At 55.3% G+C, this 14,176-nt stretch overlaps 1 protein-coding gene across 7 annotated transcripts in view; it reads right to left on the bottom strand.

Moving 5' to 3' along the window:
• The window catches only part of TSPAN9 (tetraspanin 9), a 194,038-nt gene that overhangs the window by 75,882 nt on the left and 103,980 nt on the right, over positions 1-14,176 (bottom strand). For 6 of the 7 annotated variants that reach the window (XM_045874046.3, XM_045874047.3, XM_045874043.3 and 3 more), the window contains one exon: positions 6,076-6,155. In XM_045874046.3, the coding sequence (XP_045730002.1) occupies positions 6,076-6,138 (63 nt within the window). In that variant the 5' untranslated portion in view covers positions 6,139-6,155. Of the gene's footprint in view, positions 1-6,075; positions 6,834-14,176 lie in introns of those variants that run through there. The other variant, XM_045874042.3, reaches the window with a different exon arrangement.

The raw sequence follows: 14,176 nt of genomic DNA on the forward strand, positions 1-14,176 counted from the left end.
GGTCACTGCCGGAAAAACCAAATACCCCTTTCCTCCGAGCCCTGGGGACAAAGTCAGGAGCATCCACAAGCATGGGTGCACACTTCACAGCAGGGCAGGGCCACCTCATCCTCAGAAGCCACGCCACACTCACCACCCCGGAAGCCATTCTCAACTGGCACCACCCAGACTGACAGCACCCTCTGTGCTCTGGGTTCAGCCCATTTCACGTGCACAGGAGGCTCTGTCTCTTCCACTGGGCTGCAAGCTCTCCCCGGCGACAGGCTCTGGATCAACTTGTCTCTGTCTCTCTCCACCCTTGTCCTGTGCCTGGAACCCCATCCTCATCTAGCCAGCAAACTCTTACCCATCCTTCAAAATCCAGGGGTCACTGGCTCTACTCTGTTATCTTTGTTTCTGTCTACTGAGCAGTATTAACTACTCTATCAAGTAGCTCGACTGAGCACCTACTGCTCAGAACTAGAACTGTTCGTTTATCTGACTCCTCCGTGGGACTCTGAGCAGCTCAAGGGCCTGCCTGGCTTACAGCAGGTCCTCAATCAATGCACACAGCCACAGTGCCTCCAGTCAGACCTTTCGGTAGAAGAAACAAAAAAACACATAATTCACTAAGTCTTTTTTCCAAACTAGGAAACTCAGACTGGTTTTATTCCCCTCCCCTTTATTTCTGATGGACACAAACATTCTAGAGAGGGAGAGTCGGACAGCCAGCATGGGGGGAGGGGAACAGGGAAGGACAAGTCAAGTCAGGCCACCCAGGGGCGGGGTCCAGGCCTGCTGCTGTCCCTCCCTAGAACACTGGGGAGGGGGAGATGACCCGGCTCTAACCCCTGTCTTGGTAGCCCTGTGTTCAAATGCTTGGTGGAGGACAGTCGAGATGACCTCTCGATTCTGCGACTTCCTGGCCCGAGAAAGCTGATCTGCCCTCTGCAAGCCCAGTCAGCCTGTTCTCACCAACTGGAGGCTCCTGTGCACGCAGCGGGCATTCAGTAAATAGTTGTGGCATGAGTGAATGGGCTCAATCGGGACCCCAACAGCCCAGCAAGCCCCAGAGCCTGCTGCCAAGTTCAGCCAAGGGCAGCCAGGCACACAGAGGCGCGGCAGGGGGAGTGCGAGGCCCCCATCCTCAGAAGAGGTCGGTGGTGTTTTCTGGGCTCTTCCCTGGCAGGCCAGCCAAAGTGAGGGCAGACCTGTGGCCCTTCCCTCAAGATGGTAACAGGGCTCACCCTGTTTCAGCTGGGACTTTCTCTTTTCTATCCTCTTCCTCCCCGCCCCCTCTTGATTGACACCAGTGCTGGCTCTGACATGATTTAAAAATAGATATTAAGACAAGGAAGTTTCATTTTTAATGCTTTGGAAAGGAAGTGAACACGGAGCTGGCACTCCCTCACAGCCACGTTCTGGGGTCTCGAAGCACCAGCCCCCTTTCCCCAAGCAGAGCCCTGCCTGACCCACCCGGAAGGTCTACTTGCCAGGGAGCTCTGGGGAGACAGCCCAGTGCCTCACACCTGAGCATTTCAGGAAGCCTCTAAATGCCTCCCGTTGCCCAGCTCTGCCAGCCTTCTGCTTGGAGAGGTCACGTCCCAAACCTGTTTTGACCCTGTTCAGACCCCTCTGCCCGCTTACCACTTCCCTTCCCAGACAGAAGAACAGACTCCGTAGGACACCCAGGCCATCCAGCACTGGTTGTATGCACACCCGTGTCCTGGGCACCATGGACCGGCGGGGAACCAGGGAGCCCACAGAGGAACTCACGATGCAGCCAAGCCAGTAACGAACGTAAGCCTCAGTTGTGGCTAGAGAGCCTTAACCAAGTTGCTGGCACCCAGAGGGCACGTGAATGGCCTACGGGGGGCCAAGCCGCAAAGGCCTGACCCCACTTAGGGGAGGTTAATCAGGGTGTCCACCCGGCACCCTACCCATGGCAGCCCTGCCCCAACCTTTCCCCTGCTCCAGCAGGCACACTGAACACTGCCTCCTTGGCTAATTGGCCTTTATTAAGGGAGCAATCCACAAGGAATAGACTTTCCAGTGGAGCCGGAATGTCACTGCTCTGCCAGCCCTGATTTAAAGTGATGGGCCAGCTCTGCTGGCAAGCATGAAAAGTAACCATTATCCTGAGTGGCAATTATGCCAGCAACCCCAGGCCTACCCCGTCCCCTCCATATCAGACAGGAGCTGGATTTGGGTTGGGAGGAGCTGGGCTGGGATCACGATCTGCTGTGCTGAGAAGGGGACACAGGCCCCCAGCACCCAAAGCCCACCCCTACACTCTCTCTCCCCTACTCAGGGTTTAAAGCTTTGAGCCTCCTTTGCCCTCCTGGAGGGGCTCTGATTCACTTCATCTCTCCCTAGGGTATTCCACCAGATGGCCCTGGGAGGACTCAGGGATGGAGCTGATGGAGGGAGCTGCCCCGTGCTTTCTTTCCACTGCTGGGAGAATACCCTGGGGTGGGTTTGATTACTCGTGTACAGGCCCCTCAGGTGGACAGAAACTGCTGTCCCAAGTCAGGCCTCCTATCTCCCTGCTACCAAGAAGCCAGCCTTCTCTTTGGCCCCAAGGATCAGGATGAGGGCCCCAAGGATCAGGATGAGGTCCCCAAGGATCAGGATGAGGGCCCCAAGGATCAGGATGAGGGCCCCAAGGATCAGGATGAGGTACGAAGGGGAAGAGGAGACGGGGCTCAGTCTGACATGACCACTGACTCCCCCTCCCCTAGCCCCACCATCTCTTTCAGGCCCTCAAAAATGCTGCCCTGGGTGCCAACATGGCTAGCACCAACTGGTTGAAGTCAGTGGTGCCAGGAGCAAACCAGGACGCCACCCCGGCCCCCAACAGGCAGGCGCGCCCAGCAGCCTATAAATCACCCGTCTTTTTCTTGGTAAGGAGGAGGAGCACTGGCCGCATAGCCCCGCCTCCCTCCTGCCCCGGGTGATGTCACCCAGGACCTCACTAATGGCAGTACCCTCGAAGCTCCCCCCAGTGGCCAGGACCCAGGATTCTCCCGCCCGGGAGGGGGTGCAGTGTGAAGGCAAGGGGGTGTGGCGGCAGCCAGCGGCAGGCTTGGAGAACTACCAGGTAGGCTCCAGGATCTATAGGAAGATCTCTCTCTATTGATTGCAGGCCTCAGGTTCAACTCTAATGCTTCAGAAAAGCCTCCTTTGGGGATCTGAGCCATGAGACTAGAACAAGTGATGGCTATATAAGTCCTAACAATTGCTCTGGGTCCCAGAGGGCTCAGGCTCTGACCAGCCCGGCATCCCTCCTCACCCCTACCCTCTTACTCCCCTCCAGTCTTCCTGTGTGCACTGGAAAGCAACAGAAGTATCCCAGGAGTCCTGCCTCGCCTCATCAACCAGCCCACCTGCCCTTGGCCTAAACACCTTCACCCTTTCTCTTCCAACTTGGCTCTTTCCTCTGCTCCCTCTCTCATATCGGGCCCAAGCACCTGCCTGCCAGTAAAGCGCAGTGCCCTGCCCCATGCCCGAATCCCGGCTAACTCCCTGTTACGCCCTGTCTGCCTCCCAGGGAACACACTGGCAGACACTCTTACACACACGAGCATCCATTGCTCTTCTGCTAACTTTCCACCTTTCCTAAGGTCTATGTCTTACTTCATCATCTCACGAGCGACTAGCATAAAAGAACTGGGTCTTTGAGATCCAATGTCTCCCAGCTCATGGCATGTCACGGGAATTCTGAAAATATCAAGTAATCAGAAAAGTCAAAGATTCAGAGAGAGAGACTCCTTGCCTGGTAAAAGAGTGTGGTAGGTACCTCCTAATTAGGAAACGACAGCAAGTTCTCTCACTATAACCAAAAAAAGAAAGCCACTCCATCAATCAGCTCATTAACCTCTGCCAAGTTCTTAAGGGAAGATGAAAAGAGTTCCTTGTCGCCCCACAGCTAAGTTGCTAGGAGAGCCTTCATCACAGACAAGTTTGAGAACTAACTTCTCTTCCCTCTCAAGGGGGATTCGGGAATCCCTACCACGCAGGAAGATGTGGATTTACCACTCTGGCCGTCCATTCACTCACTCACAAACTTATAATGAATGCCGACAATGTGCAGGGCAAGGACCCCTGTGCCCAGGTGTGAGGAGGATGGAAACGAAGTAGGGACCGAGCTGGAGAAAGGAGCCACAGGCAGTTATATCTACTCTGACCAGCAGGGGGCGGGGTGGGGGTGGGGAGGAGGGCTGCTGAGTGGGCAGTATTGGCCAAGGCCCTGAGCTTCCCCACCAAGGGCTTTCTAGTAAGTGGTAAGATATGCAGAGTTCGGCAAGGCAGAAAGGTAGGTTGAGACTATGAACAAGGGCAGAGAAGGAAACTCCACGATAAAAGTGTAGGCAGCACTCGTGTAAATCTCAGGCACCAAATACACACCACCACTTGCCTGACACTGATGCTGGCAAATGAGTCGGAGGACCAGGAGCACCTGCCCAAAGGCGGCCATGAAATCATTCTTGACATTCCAATGGTTCAGCCCCGGTTTCCACAAAACCCTCACCACAGGACAGATAACATCCTAACAGCAGTGGCCAGAGGGCCCCAGACCAGGCAGGCATCTGGGGAAATCCAACTGAAACAATCTCAAACTGGGCTCCTCAAAAGAGAAGCAGCGGCCTGTGCCCCAGGCCAGGAAGGGGGCTCCCTCCCCAGAGGGAAGGAAAGGATGCAGGACGTCCCATAACTAATGAGGTCAGACATGAGGGAGGCCATCACAATAACCTCCCCTCCCCCAGACTAGAAAGGAAACCCAGTGCTTAAGGGATAAAGCGATTTGCCCAAGGTCACAAGAGAAGCTAACACAGAACCAAGACTAGATCCCGTCTTCTTCCCACCCAGCCCTGAGCTCTTCCCTTCTGTGGGAAAAGTCACCCCACATGCACACCCAAAAAAGTTTGTCAGTTAAAGCAGGTCACTTCACACGAGTGCTGAACATCAAAGCACAACCGCTTCTACCCAGCTTCACTGTGAATGACTTTCTCCTGCCCCCAGGGCTCCTTCTGGACCCTGGGCAGCTGACAGCCTCCAGCAGGCAGGAGGACAGGCCCTGGGGCAGAGCCAAACATCTGTGCTGAGGACGCTGGGGCTCTGGCGAAGAAAGGCAGAGGCAGCAGCTGGGATGAAGAAGCCATGAGATATGAATTTAAGAAGTTTTAAAATTTGCCTAACTTGTATTCCTTATGCACGCATGCACATGTGTGTGCCCGGGGCCTTCAGAATCACAGAGAACAGAGAGCGATTCCAAGTTGCCCCACCCACTGACACCTTCTCTAGAAAATAATCTCTCACGGAGGATAGGGGCACTCCCTTTGTCCCTTCCAGTCTTGGGGGCTCCCGGAGCCTGGGAGGGCTCGCTGGTGTTCATGGTGGGAGCACATGGCCAGCCCGCTCCCTGCCCAGTCCACTGCAATCCCTCAAAAGCAGCTGTCCGCCACCCGATGGCAGTATCCCTTCCACACTCTCCTTTCCCACACAAGCCCCACACTCAGGGGCAAATCTGCAGGCTAGCAAACGCGTCTCCCGGCTTGGGACAGGGGCTCCTCTCCTCTTCCTGGGACTCACTGAAGGAGTGAGAGGAAGTGACCTCGACCATCCCTCCCACCCCTCCACCTCATGCCCACAAAACGCGGCTGACTGTCTTCTGTATATTCAGGAAGAATACAAGAAGATACTCGAAAATCATCCACACTTGTGCCTGTCTTCGACTCAAGGTCACAGCTGTTAAAAATTCTGGCCCCACACCTATTTCTGCAGGTTACCCAGTTGGAGGCACTTGCAGCATGGGTTTCTGACAGGGGAAGAAGGTGGCGGCAAACTTTGCCAGCCACCTAGGAGTAGAGTAAGTCTCTCCTGGAAGACTGGCAAGTTGGAGCCTCCATTCAGCCACTGAGGAGAAAGAAAGATGAATGAAGGGGGGGGGGGGTAATGATTAAAAAAAAAAAAAAAAGCCCACACTTACCGTTGTGCAGAAAGCAGGGCAATGCAGCACCACGGAGGAAGAGGGTAGCATTACGGTAAGCAGCGAAGAGGAGAGGTGGCAAAGGAGAGAGAAACGCAAGGACTTACCCAGAATATCAGATTGAAGAGGAACATCATGTACTTCAAGCAGCAGAGGCAGCCCCTGGCCATGTTGCACTTCTTAAATTCTAGGAGAAAAACAAAGGACAGGTCCAGGTAAAACACCACGTACTTGCTGCCTTTGGGTGCATGGTACTTGTCAGTCTTGACGCCAGCCTCGGCGCGGCTCTGTCCCCGGGAGCCCGCGGTGCCGTAGAAGGCGCCGGCCGTGAAGCCGCGGCCGAACGAGCGGCCCGAGGTGGACGGCTTGGCAAAGTCCGAGTCCTTGCTGTCCAAAGATGGACTCCGGTGGATCGAAGAATCCTCGCTACTCGACTTCTCCATGCTCGCGTCGTTCCCGGGGGGCGCGAGGGGCGGGGGGCATCGCTCCCGGAGTGGGACGGAGGAGGCGCCCAAGTCGGGCGCGGGCTGCGGGCGGGCTGGCGGAGCCCTGCACGCCCCCTCTCTGCACCGGGGCGCACTCCCGGCCAGACCCCGTGCTCTGGGGCCGCTGCCTCTCGGACGGCGCCCCGCTCCCAGCCGACTGGCCCGGGAGGGCTCTGCGGTGCGGCGCCGCGCGGCGCGGCTCGGCTCTACGCGCGCTCGCGAACGCTCTCCGGGAACTGGCTGGCCTGCGTAACTTAACGTCTTTGGGGAGGCTGCAATTTGATTTTTCTTTCCAGAGCGTCAGCTCGCCTCCCGGGTGCACTGGCCGCTCCACGCGAGGCACAAGGGCTCCAGGATCCAGGTCCCCGAGCACACCTCTCCCTGCTCAGCCCCAGCGCGGAGCCCGACCACTTTGCTGGCGCTCCGCCTCCTTTCGCTCCGCGAGTTTGCGGAGCTGCTCGCCGGCCCTGGGCTGCCCGGGCGCGCGGCGGGCAGTGCCGAGGGATCCGCCGCAGCTGCCACCGCTGGGCTTTCCCTGCGAAATCCCAGCCCCGACTCCCGACTCCGAAATCGCCCGGAGCCCCCTCCCCGGGCCCTCGGCCCCGCCCCCTGCTTTGCATTCGACCAATGAGCACCGGGCTTGCCGGGGGGCGGGCAGCCTCCCCCTCCCCAATGACACACTATCTTTAATAGGATTAGCGTTCTGCTGTGTGCCTATACCAGTGCGCCGCGAGCCCTCGCTAAATGTCAAGGGCTCTGGAGCTGGGGGTGAACCAGAACCTTCATCGGAAGGCGCTGGTCTCTTCCACGGGAGAAAAGGGGGCGGCGAGAGAAGGGGAATGGCTGGAGGTACCAACGACCCAAGGAAACCAGAGGAAAGGGCTGGGGAGGACAGGAGGAGGAAAGAAGCGCGGCCACTGTCGAGCTGGCCGCCGCCCCCTGTGCACACGGAGCCTCTCCGACCCGAGGCACACGGTCTCCCTGCTACACACGCGCAAACACGCTTTTGCACACGTGGATCTGGCTACCGCACACAGAGAAAAGAGACCGCAGGGGAGGCGCGAGGTGTGGGAAAGGCGCTTGGGGCCTCCGCGGAGCGCGCACCGCCCTCCCCGCCCCCTCCGCGCGCGCACGCGCACGCTCGAGCACACACGCGGCTCCGCGAGACTCCTGCAGCTGCGCGAGGCCCCCCAACCCCCACCGTGCTCGCGTTCCCGGGTGGGATGCCGTGCTGGCTGGGACCCCAGCTGGGCTCAGAAGAGTAGGTGGCAGAAGTAGGGTCCCGCCTTGCCGCTCTGAATCCTGCCTATGCCAAGGGTGACGCAGGAGTGCTCTCGGATCCAGGCTGGGTCCTCCCCCGTGAGGACTGCACAAAAGGGGCTGATCAGGGGAAACAGGACAAAGAACTCCCTTGCTAGGGGCTCAGGAACATCCAGGAGGAGCCCTTCATCCTACTGTAAAACATTGCACCCGTGTCCCCTGGGCTTGCGCATAGTCTGCACAGCTGATCTGGAGCTACCATAGTTAGCAAACAAAGAAAACTGGAAGACTTGGGGGGTGAGGAGCCCACCTCTCCTTTCTGCCACCAGCAAGAGTGCTGAGAGCCCCTGAGAGCAGGCCCCCCCCCCCCCGTATTTACCAGGCTCTGTATCCCAGCACCCAACACCGGGCTTGGCCTCTGGGAGGCGCTAGACAAGGATGGCTGGATAGAAGAGTTCCTGCCCTCCGTGGGAGTGGCAGTGTGATTATGCCCAACCTGGATCCCATGAGACCTGTATTGCACACCTGCTATGTGCTGAGCGTGGGGCCAGACCCTTGAGGAAACAGACACAAGGTGTGCTGCTCCCGGCCCTTCAGACACTCAAATCTTGTCAGGAAGACAGAAGGACATCAGCCACCAAGGTGGTGGGCAAGAACATAACTGCTATGGCCTAGAGGGAGAGGGACGTTCATCCCAATCAGAGGGGCTTGAAGAGCCTCATCATGGGTCGGCTGTGGTGGCGCTCTGCTGAGTCTGCACCCTCACTGGCTCAGAGGCAGGGGGGCCAGCACTCAGCTTCTTTAATGGGAACACTGCAATGGTGTTACTATTCTAAGCCCCTTCCCCACTTAGAGGGCAGCCCAGCAATGAAACCTAGTGAGTGTCATGGCCATGGCACCTTGGTCTCCTGGTTGCGCACAGTGGTCCTCTGGATGCTATCTACAGATGAGGGGCAGGTGTCTGGCTGGCTCCCGACCAACCCCACTGCCACCTGACTGGAATGGCTAACACCTTTTGTCCTCTTCAGCCTCGACCGGCTCCCATGGGCTCCCACTGCCACTTCGTTCTCATAACATTACTTCTTTGATGCAGGAGAGATCATTTACCAGCTGGACTGTGAGTCAGGAGACGTGCTTTTCACTCTGAGCTCAATTTTGAGCCGTGTGATCAAGGACAAGGTAGTTTGCCTTTCTGAGCTACTATTTCTTCCTCTTTAAAATGCGGATTAATAGAGCCTCCCCCCAGAGAGGTGTCGTGAGAATAAAGTGAGCTGGCAGATGTGAGACCCATCTGAGCACTGTAAGCGCTGAGCAAATACAAGGGCCTGGTAACACTAGCCTCAGGCGGAGACTCTGTGTCAGCACAGGCCCTCCCAGGTTGGCCCCTCCTATCTTCTCTCTTTTTTTTTCATCAACTCACACCTTGTTCAGTAAGAATAGCCTCTGCGTTGTCCCTGGATCGTTCCACCTGCATTCCTGATTATAAGTGGGTTTGGGCCGTAATTATTTCCTCAGCAGTGGAGGCCCTGGTGGGCCAGGGTGAAGGACAAGGTAAGGGGAAGAGGTGGCTGCCCAGGGTAAGAGTTCTGCTCACTCCAGGTCACCATTGTTGGGAGGGCATTGAAGTCCTGGTCTTCAGTCCATTAACAAAGTTCAATGATGTTCCATCAGGGCACCCAGCTTAGTCATTATCAGGATAATAAGAGCAACAGAGATTTGCAAGTCCTCATTATATCCCAGGCACCCAGCTTCACACATAGTAACTCACTGAGTCCTCATGACAACCCTATAGAATAGGAATGTTATTATCCCCATTTTACAGATAAGGAAATGGTAGGATTTCAAAGCCCATTTCTTTACTCTCTTGGGCTCAAAACCTAGTACCCATCCTTGGGAATCTTCCAGTCTAAAAGGCAGAATCTAAAAGCACAACAGGGAACCTGAAATTGCATGTCCTGATGAGAGGTCATTAGATAAAAGGACCTCAAAAAAAAAAAAAAAAAAAAACCAAAAGCCTTCTGCCCCCACTCCAAGACTGTACATACAGAAGCCCAAAGCAGAGCAATATAGACAGTTCCATGACAGGACCAGCGGAGAGGGGTCCCTTGGACCCCCTGGAGTGGGTGTGGACAGGGAGAGAGGAGGTGTGAGGGCATCCCAGGAAGGCGTGGGTATGGTATACTGAGTGGGCAGTAAGGAACCAGGCCTGCCTGGAGCAGGAGAAGGTGCCTGGGAATCAAAGTGAGCTACTTTGCACGGCCTTGCATGACACAGGAACAGTTTGGACCGCATCCTGGAGCTTCCCAAGCACATGACAACATTGGTGCCCTAGGAAGCTGGACCTGGCAGCAGCGTGGAGAGGTGAGAGGATCAGCTGCTGTGGTTGCCCCAATTTCTTAGATTGTGGGTGCAGAAGTAACGACCAGAGAGCAAAGGTGGCCTGAGACACCATGTCTCCTGCCCAGCCCTGATCCTCAACCACTCGCCGTGCTCAGGGGAGCTGGAAGACATAGCCTGCCCTTGAGGATCTCTGAGCATGTGAACAAGGCAGAGCTGCCTTTCCTTTCCTTTTTTTTTTTTTTTTTTAAACAACAACCAAAAAAAAAGTGAAGCAAGTACAGAATTCCCAGAGGGGAGAAAGAGAAATGAATACATGAAATCAACATGCAAAGTCTCCGCTGACTGGCAATTGGGGAGATGTGGGCTCAGAGTAAATGCCAAGCTCTCTCTGCCTCTTCCTGAGTTTCTCAGGCCTGCAGTGTGAGCCAGAGCTGAGCTTTGGTCTCTCACTCACCCACACACAATCAGAGCTGATGGGCCCACACAGATCCCCTTCCTGACCTGCACTGAATATTTCCGTGTTCGGCAGCGTGCGCAGCTCACGAGGTATCCCGTACCCCTAAGCTTCAAACAGGGCAGTCTCACGGAGAATTCAGGTTAGACACGTGGTGGTATTTGCTATCCTAAGGAACGTGTGAGATGGGCCACCACTGTAGGAGAAGGGAGTCTTACCTCATCTCAGTTTTTAAACTCCAAAATTGGGATCTTTTTTGGCAAACCATTTACCAATGGTGCCAAAAGAGAAAAAGGCTGGAGAGGTCCCTAGCAGGGGGCCCATACCCCACAATGTTTGCGTGAAGGCTCAGTAGGCAAGGAATGGTTAGGAGGGCCCAGAAGCCGGGGCAAGGCTCTTTGCCAGGGAAATTAAACAGCTACAAGGTCATGCTACAAGGTCATGCGTACCCGTACTTGGCCAGGATTCAGGAATGATGGTAACAATGCCAGTGAAAAGATCAGAGTAAAAAAGAACTAGGGGGTAGCTCTATTTTGTATGTGTTTAATTTCTGAGACTCGTGAGGAAAACACACAAACAAAGAGGGTTTGGCACGGTTCACAAGTTAGAATTGCTCAGGACAGTGTACCAAGGGTACCTCATTCTCTGGGAAGAGGTCTGCTCCTCCCTCCTTTGAGTCCCCAGCTGTTTGTTCAGCCTGCAATTACAGCTTGCCCACATGCCTCTGCTCTGGCCACTGGGCTTCCCAAAGGAGGGAGGGGCTGTGTCTGAATCACTTCATCCCTCCCCCTGCCCACTCCCCCACCCCACCCCCACCCCCCACCCCCCACCCCGGGGCCTGTCACAGGGACCACCCACAGGGCAGGTACTCAGAATGTGTCAGCTGGTAGAGGGGAAAGGCAGACCACCATGCCTAATGCCTAAGTCCCGAGTTCTCTCTAAGGATAGCCTGAGAGCCCCAAGTTGATTAACCAGAGGATGGGACCCAAGCCAGAAATCTATGGAATTGTTCCTGGAAAGCAGGCTATCTGAGGCCATCAAAACCTGACAAGGGAACTAAGGAAATTTAAATTTCCCAGCTACAGATAACAGAGTGGAAAGGCCACAGGGTCAACTGTTTTGTTCACAGCCATATTCCCAACACATAGAGCAGCATGGGATCGTGAGGAAACGGACAGATGGATAAATAAGCTTATGGATCAGAAGGCCATTGTGGAGGAAGACTCAGGAAAGGTAGGAAGGGGAAAACGGGGAAGACCGACAGGAGCCAACAGGAACCAAACCACCCCTCCCCATCCCCCGTGGGCCACGCCTTTTGGAGGAGCTCTAAGCACCATGCAGGTCAGCCTCCCTAGTCCCTGTGAGCTCCCCAGTGCTACGGTCACGTCTCAGAGCCCAAGTGCTGGCTGTGATGAGCCCCTGTCAGAGGCCATTCCTGGCTCTGACTGTGAAGGGTCCCTCAGCTGTGTGTCCACACACCACACTGAGAGGTGAGCACACTGGTCAGAGTGTGTGTTGCTGACCCTGCGGGCAGTTAGCTCCAAGGAAACAGGGTCACAGCTGTAGACCAACTGTACTGCTCATGATCTGGTCAGGAGTGCTGCAAGTCAGGCTTCTAGATCATGAGGAACCAGGTGGAAGGTGTGCATGGATCGTCAGGAACACCAACACCACTCAGCACATACCACATGCCCCAGTGACTGTGGGCCAGTTCGGCCTGGTTCCGTGAGAAACCATGGCATATGCTCAGATGGCGTCAATACCGCCTGTCCGAACCCACCACCCCACCCAGCCACGGAGAGCCGAGCTCTAGCAAAGTAACGGTGTGGAAACTCTCTGGGCTTTGGGACTAGATGGATCTGCGTCTCTTGCCCCACGTATCTGTTTCCCCAACCATAAAATAACGGTGTGGAAACTCTCTGGGCTTTGGGACTAGATGGATCTGCGTCTCTTGCCCCACGTATCTGTTTCCCCAACCATAAAATGGAGATGATAATGCACACTTCCCCAGGCAGTAAGACAGAGATTAAAGGTTAAAACTGCAGTGCACATAGAACAGTGTCTGAAACAGAAATGTTCAAAGGAATTGAGGCACTATTATGATTATCAGTAATTACGATAGTAAATATGGTCCCAGTTCCCATCGAATTATAATGCAGTTGAACAAAGATACAACACGTAATCGATACAAAATATTCTGTGGCTCCAATTCTAAGGGTAAGGACCAACAGCTCCTTCTCCTCGGACAGCCCTCAGTTCTGGGCCCCCTTCTTCTCTGCCCAACACTCCTGCATTTGGCCATCCCGTTCGTTCCAGGGCCATCCACCTGCTGATGTCACCTACACGTTTACCTGGGCCTGCCCCGGCTTCTGGGCCCCAAGTGCACATACCCAGCTCCCATTTGGCAGCCCCACCAGCTGCCTCACAGGCAGCTCCAATTTCACATGCCCCAGAGGGACTGACCTTGCCCTAGCCCTGCTCCCCTGGCCGTACCCTCCCCTTCTCAATAAACGGCCTAACACTCACCCCGCTGCTTATGCCCGAAGCCCAAGATTCACCCGTGACTCCCCATTGCCATTTGTCTCATTCCGATCAAACACAAGTCCTATCCAGTGAGGCACCCTCTACTTCCTTCTCCACGGGTACTGCCCTGGCCCCATCCTACGTTGTGTCTCACCTGGGCTCCTGCTGCAGCCTGGGACAGAGCCCCTGGCCCCACCCCGGCCCCACCCCGGCCCCGAGTCCTCTTCACAGGACAGCCAACACCATCTTCTCACTCACCATGCTCCCGTTTTCCTGAGATTAGGAGTGCGTGCATGCCTGCGTGTGTGTGTGTGTGTGTGTGTTTGCTAGTCTACTTTTCTATTGCAATCCAAATTCCTGAAGCATCCTAAAGGTCTGGCACCACTGGCCCCAGCCTACCTGTCCAGCCCCATTTGCAAGTATTCTCCTCTTGCTCATTATGCCCCAGCCAGTGAACCCTCCGAGCTCGCTTCTCCCCAGAGTCTTTGCCCATGCTCTTCCCTCTGCCCGGAACGCTCTTCCTCAACTCACTGCCTGACTTACTTCTACTCATGCCTAAGCTCTTGCAAATTCTTCAAAGATGTTTCTTCTGGTTTGCTGGCTAAATTGAAGCTCCCCTGCCCATCAATAATACAGTCTTGGCATCATTTGCCTCTTCCTGCCTAGCCCTCGTCCCAGTTTGAAAGCACATGTTTCCCTGAGTGACAGTTTGCTGCCTGATTCTCCTACCTGACCATGAACCGAGGGCAGCAGGGACTGGGTCTGTTCTTCTCAGTACCGTGTACCCAGTACAATGCCTGACCAGCAGCAGGGCTCAATAAACGCTTGATAACAAATGAATGGGAGCTCACTGCAGGGTGTGCACGGGGCAAGCCAGCATCATGAGGAAGGGCCTTCCAGTTGTATGGTCATCTCGGGCCACCTAAGCAACAAAACCTCAGGATACTAGTTACCTATGTGATCTCTAGTTCCTCAACTACAAAACAGGGAGCTTGGACTAGTTGGTTCTTCCAGGCTTTTTCCAGACTTCCAGCCCTGCAATTCCCCCCTGTGAAATGGGACTGGACAGGCAGAGGGTGGGAGAAAGAGTGTGCTGGAATGAGAAGAGTGCCCAGGACATCCGGGAAGGGCACGCCCACATGCCCA

This window comes from Mirounga angustirostris, unplaced genomic scaffold, assembly GCF_029215605.1.
Source record: "Mirounga angustirostris isolate CCGP_5_RB_7025 unplaced genomic scaffold, mMirAng1.0.hap1 SCAF_5, whole genome shotgun sequence".
Lineage (NCBI taxonomy): Eukaryota > Metazoa > Chordata > Mammalia > Carnivora > Phocidae > Mirounga > Mirounga angustirostris.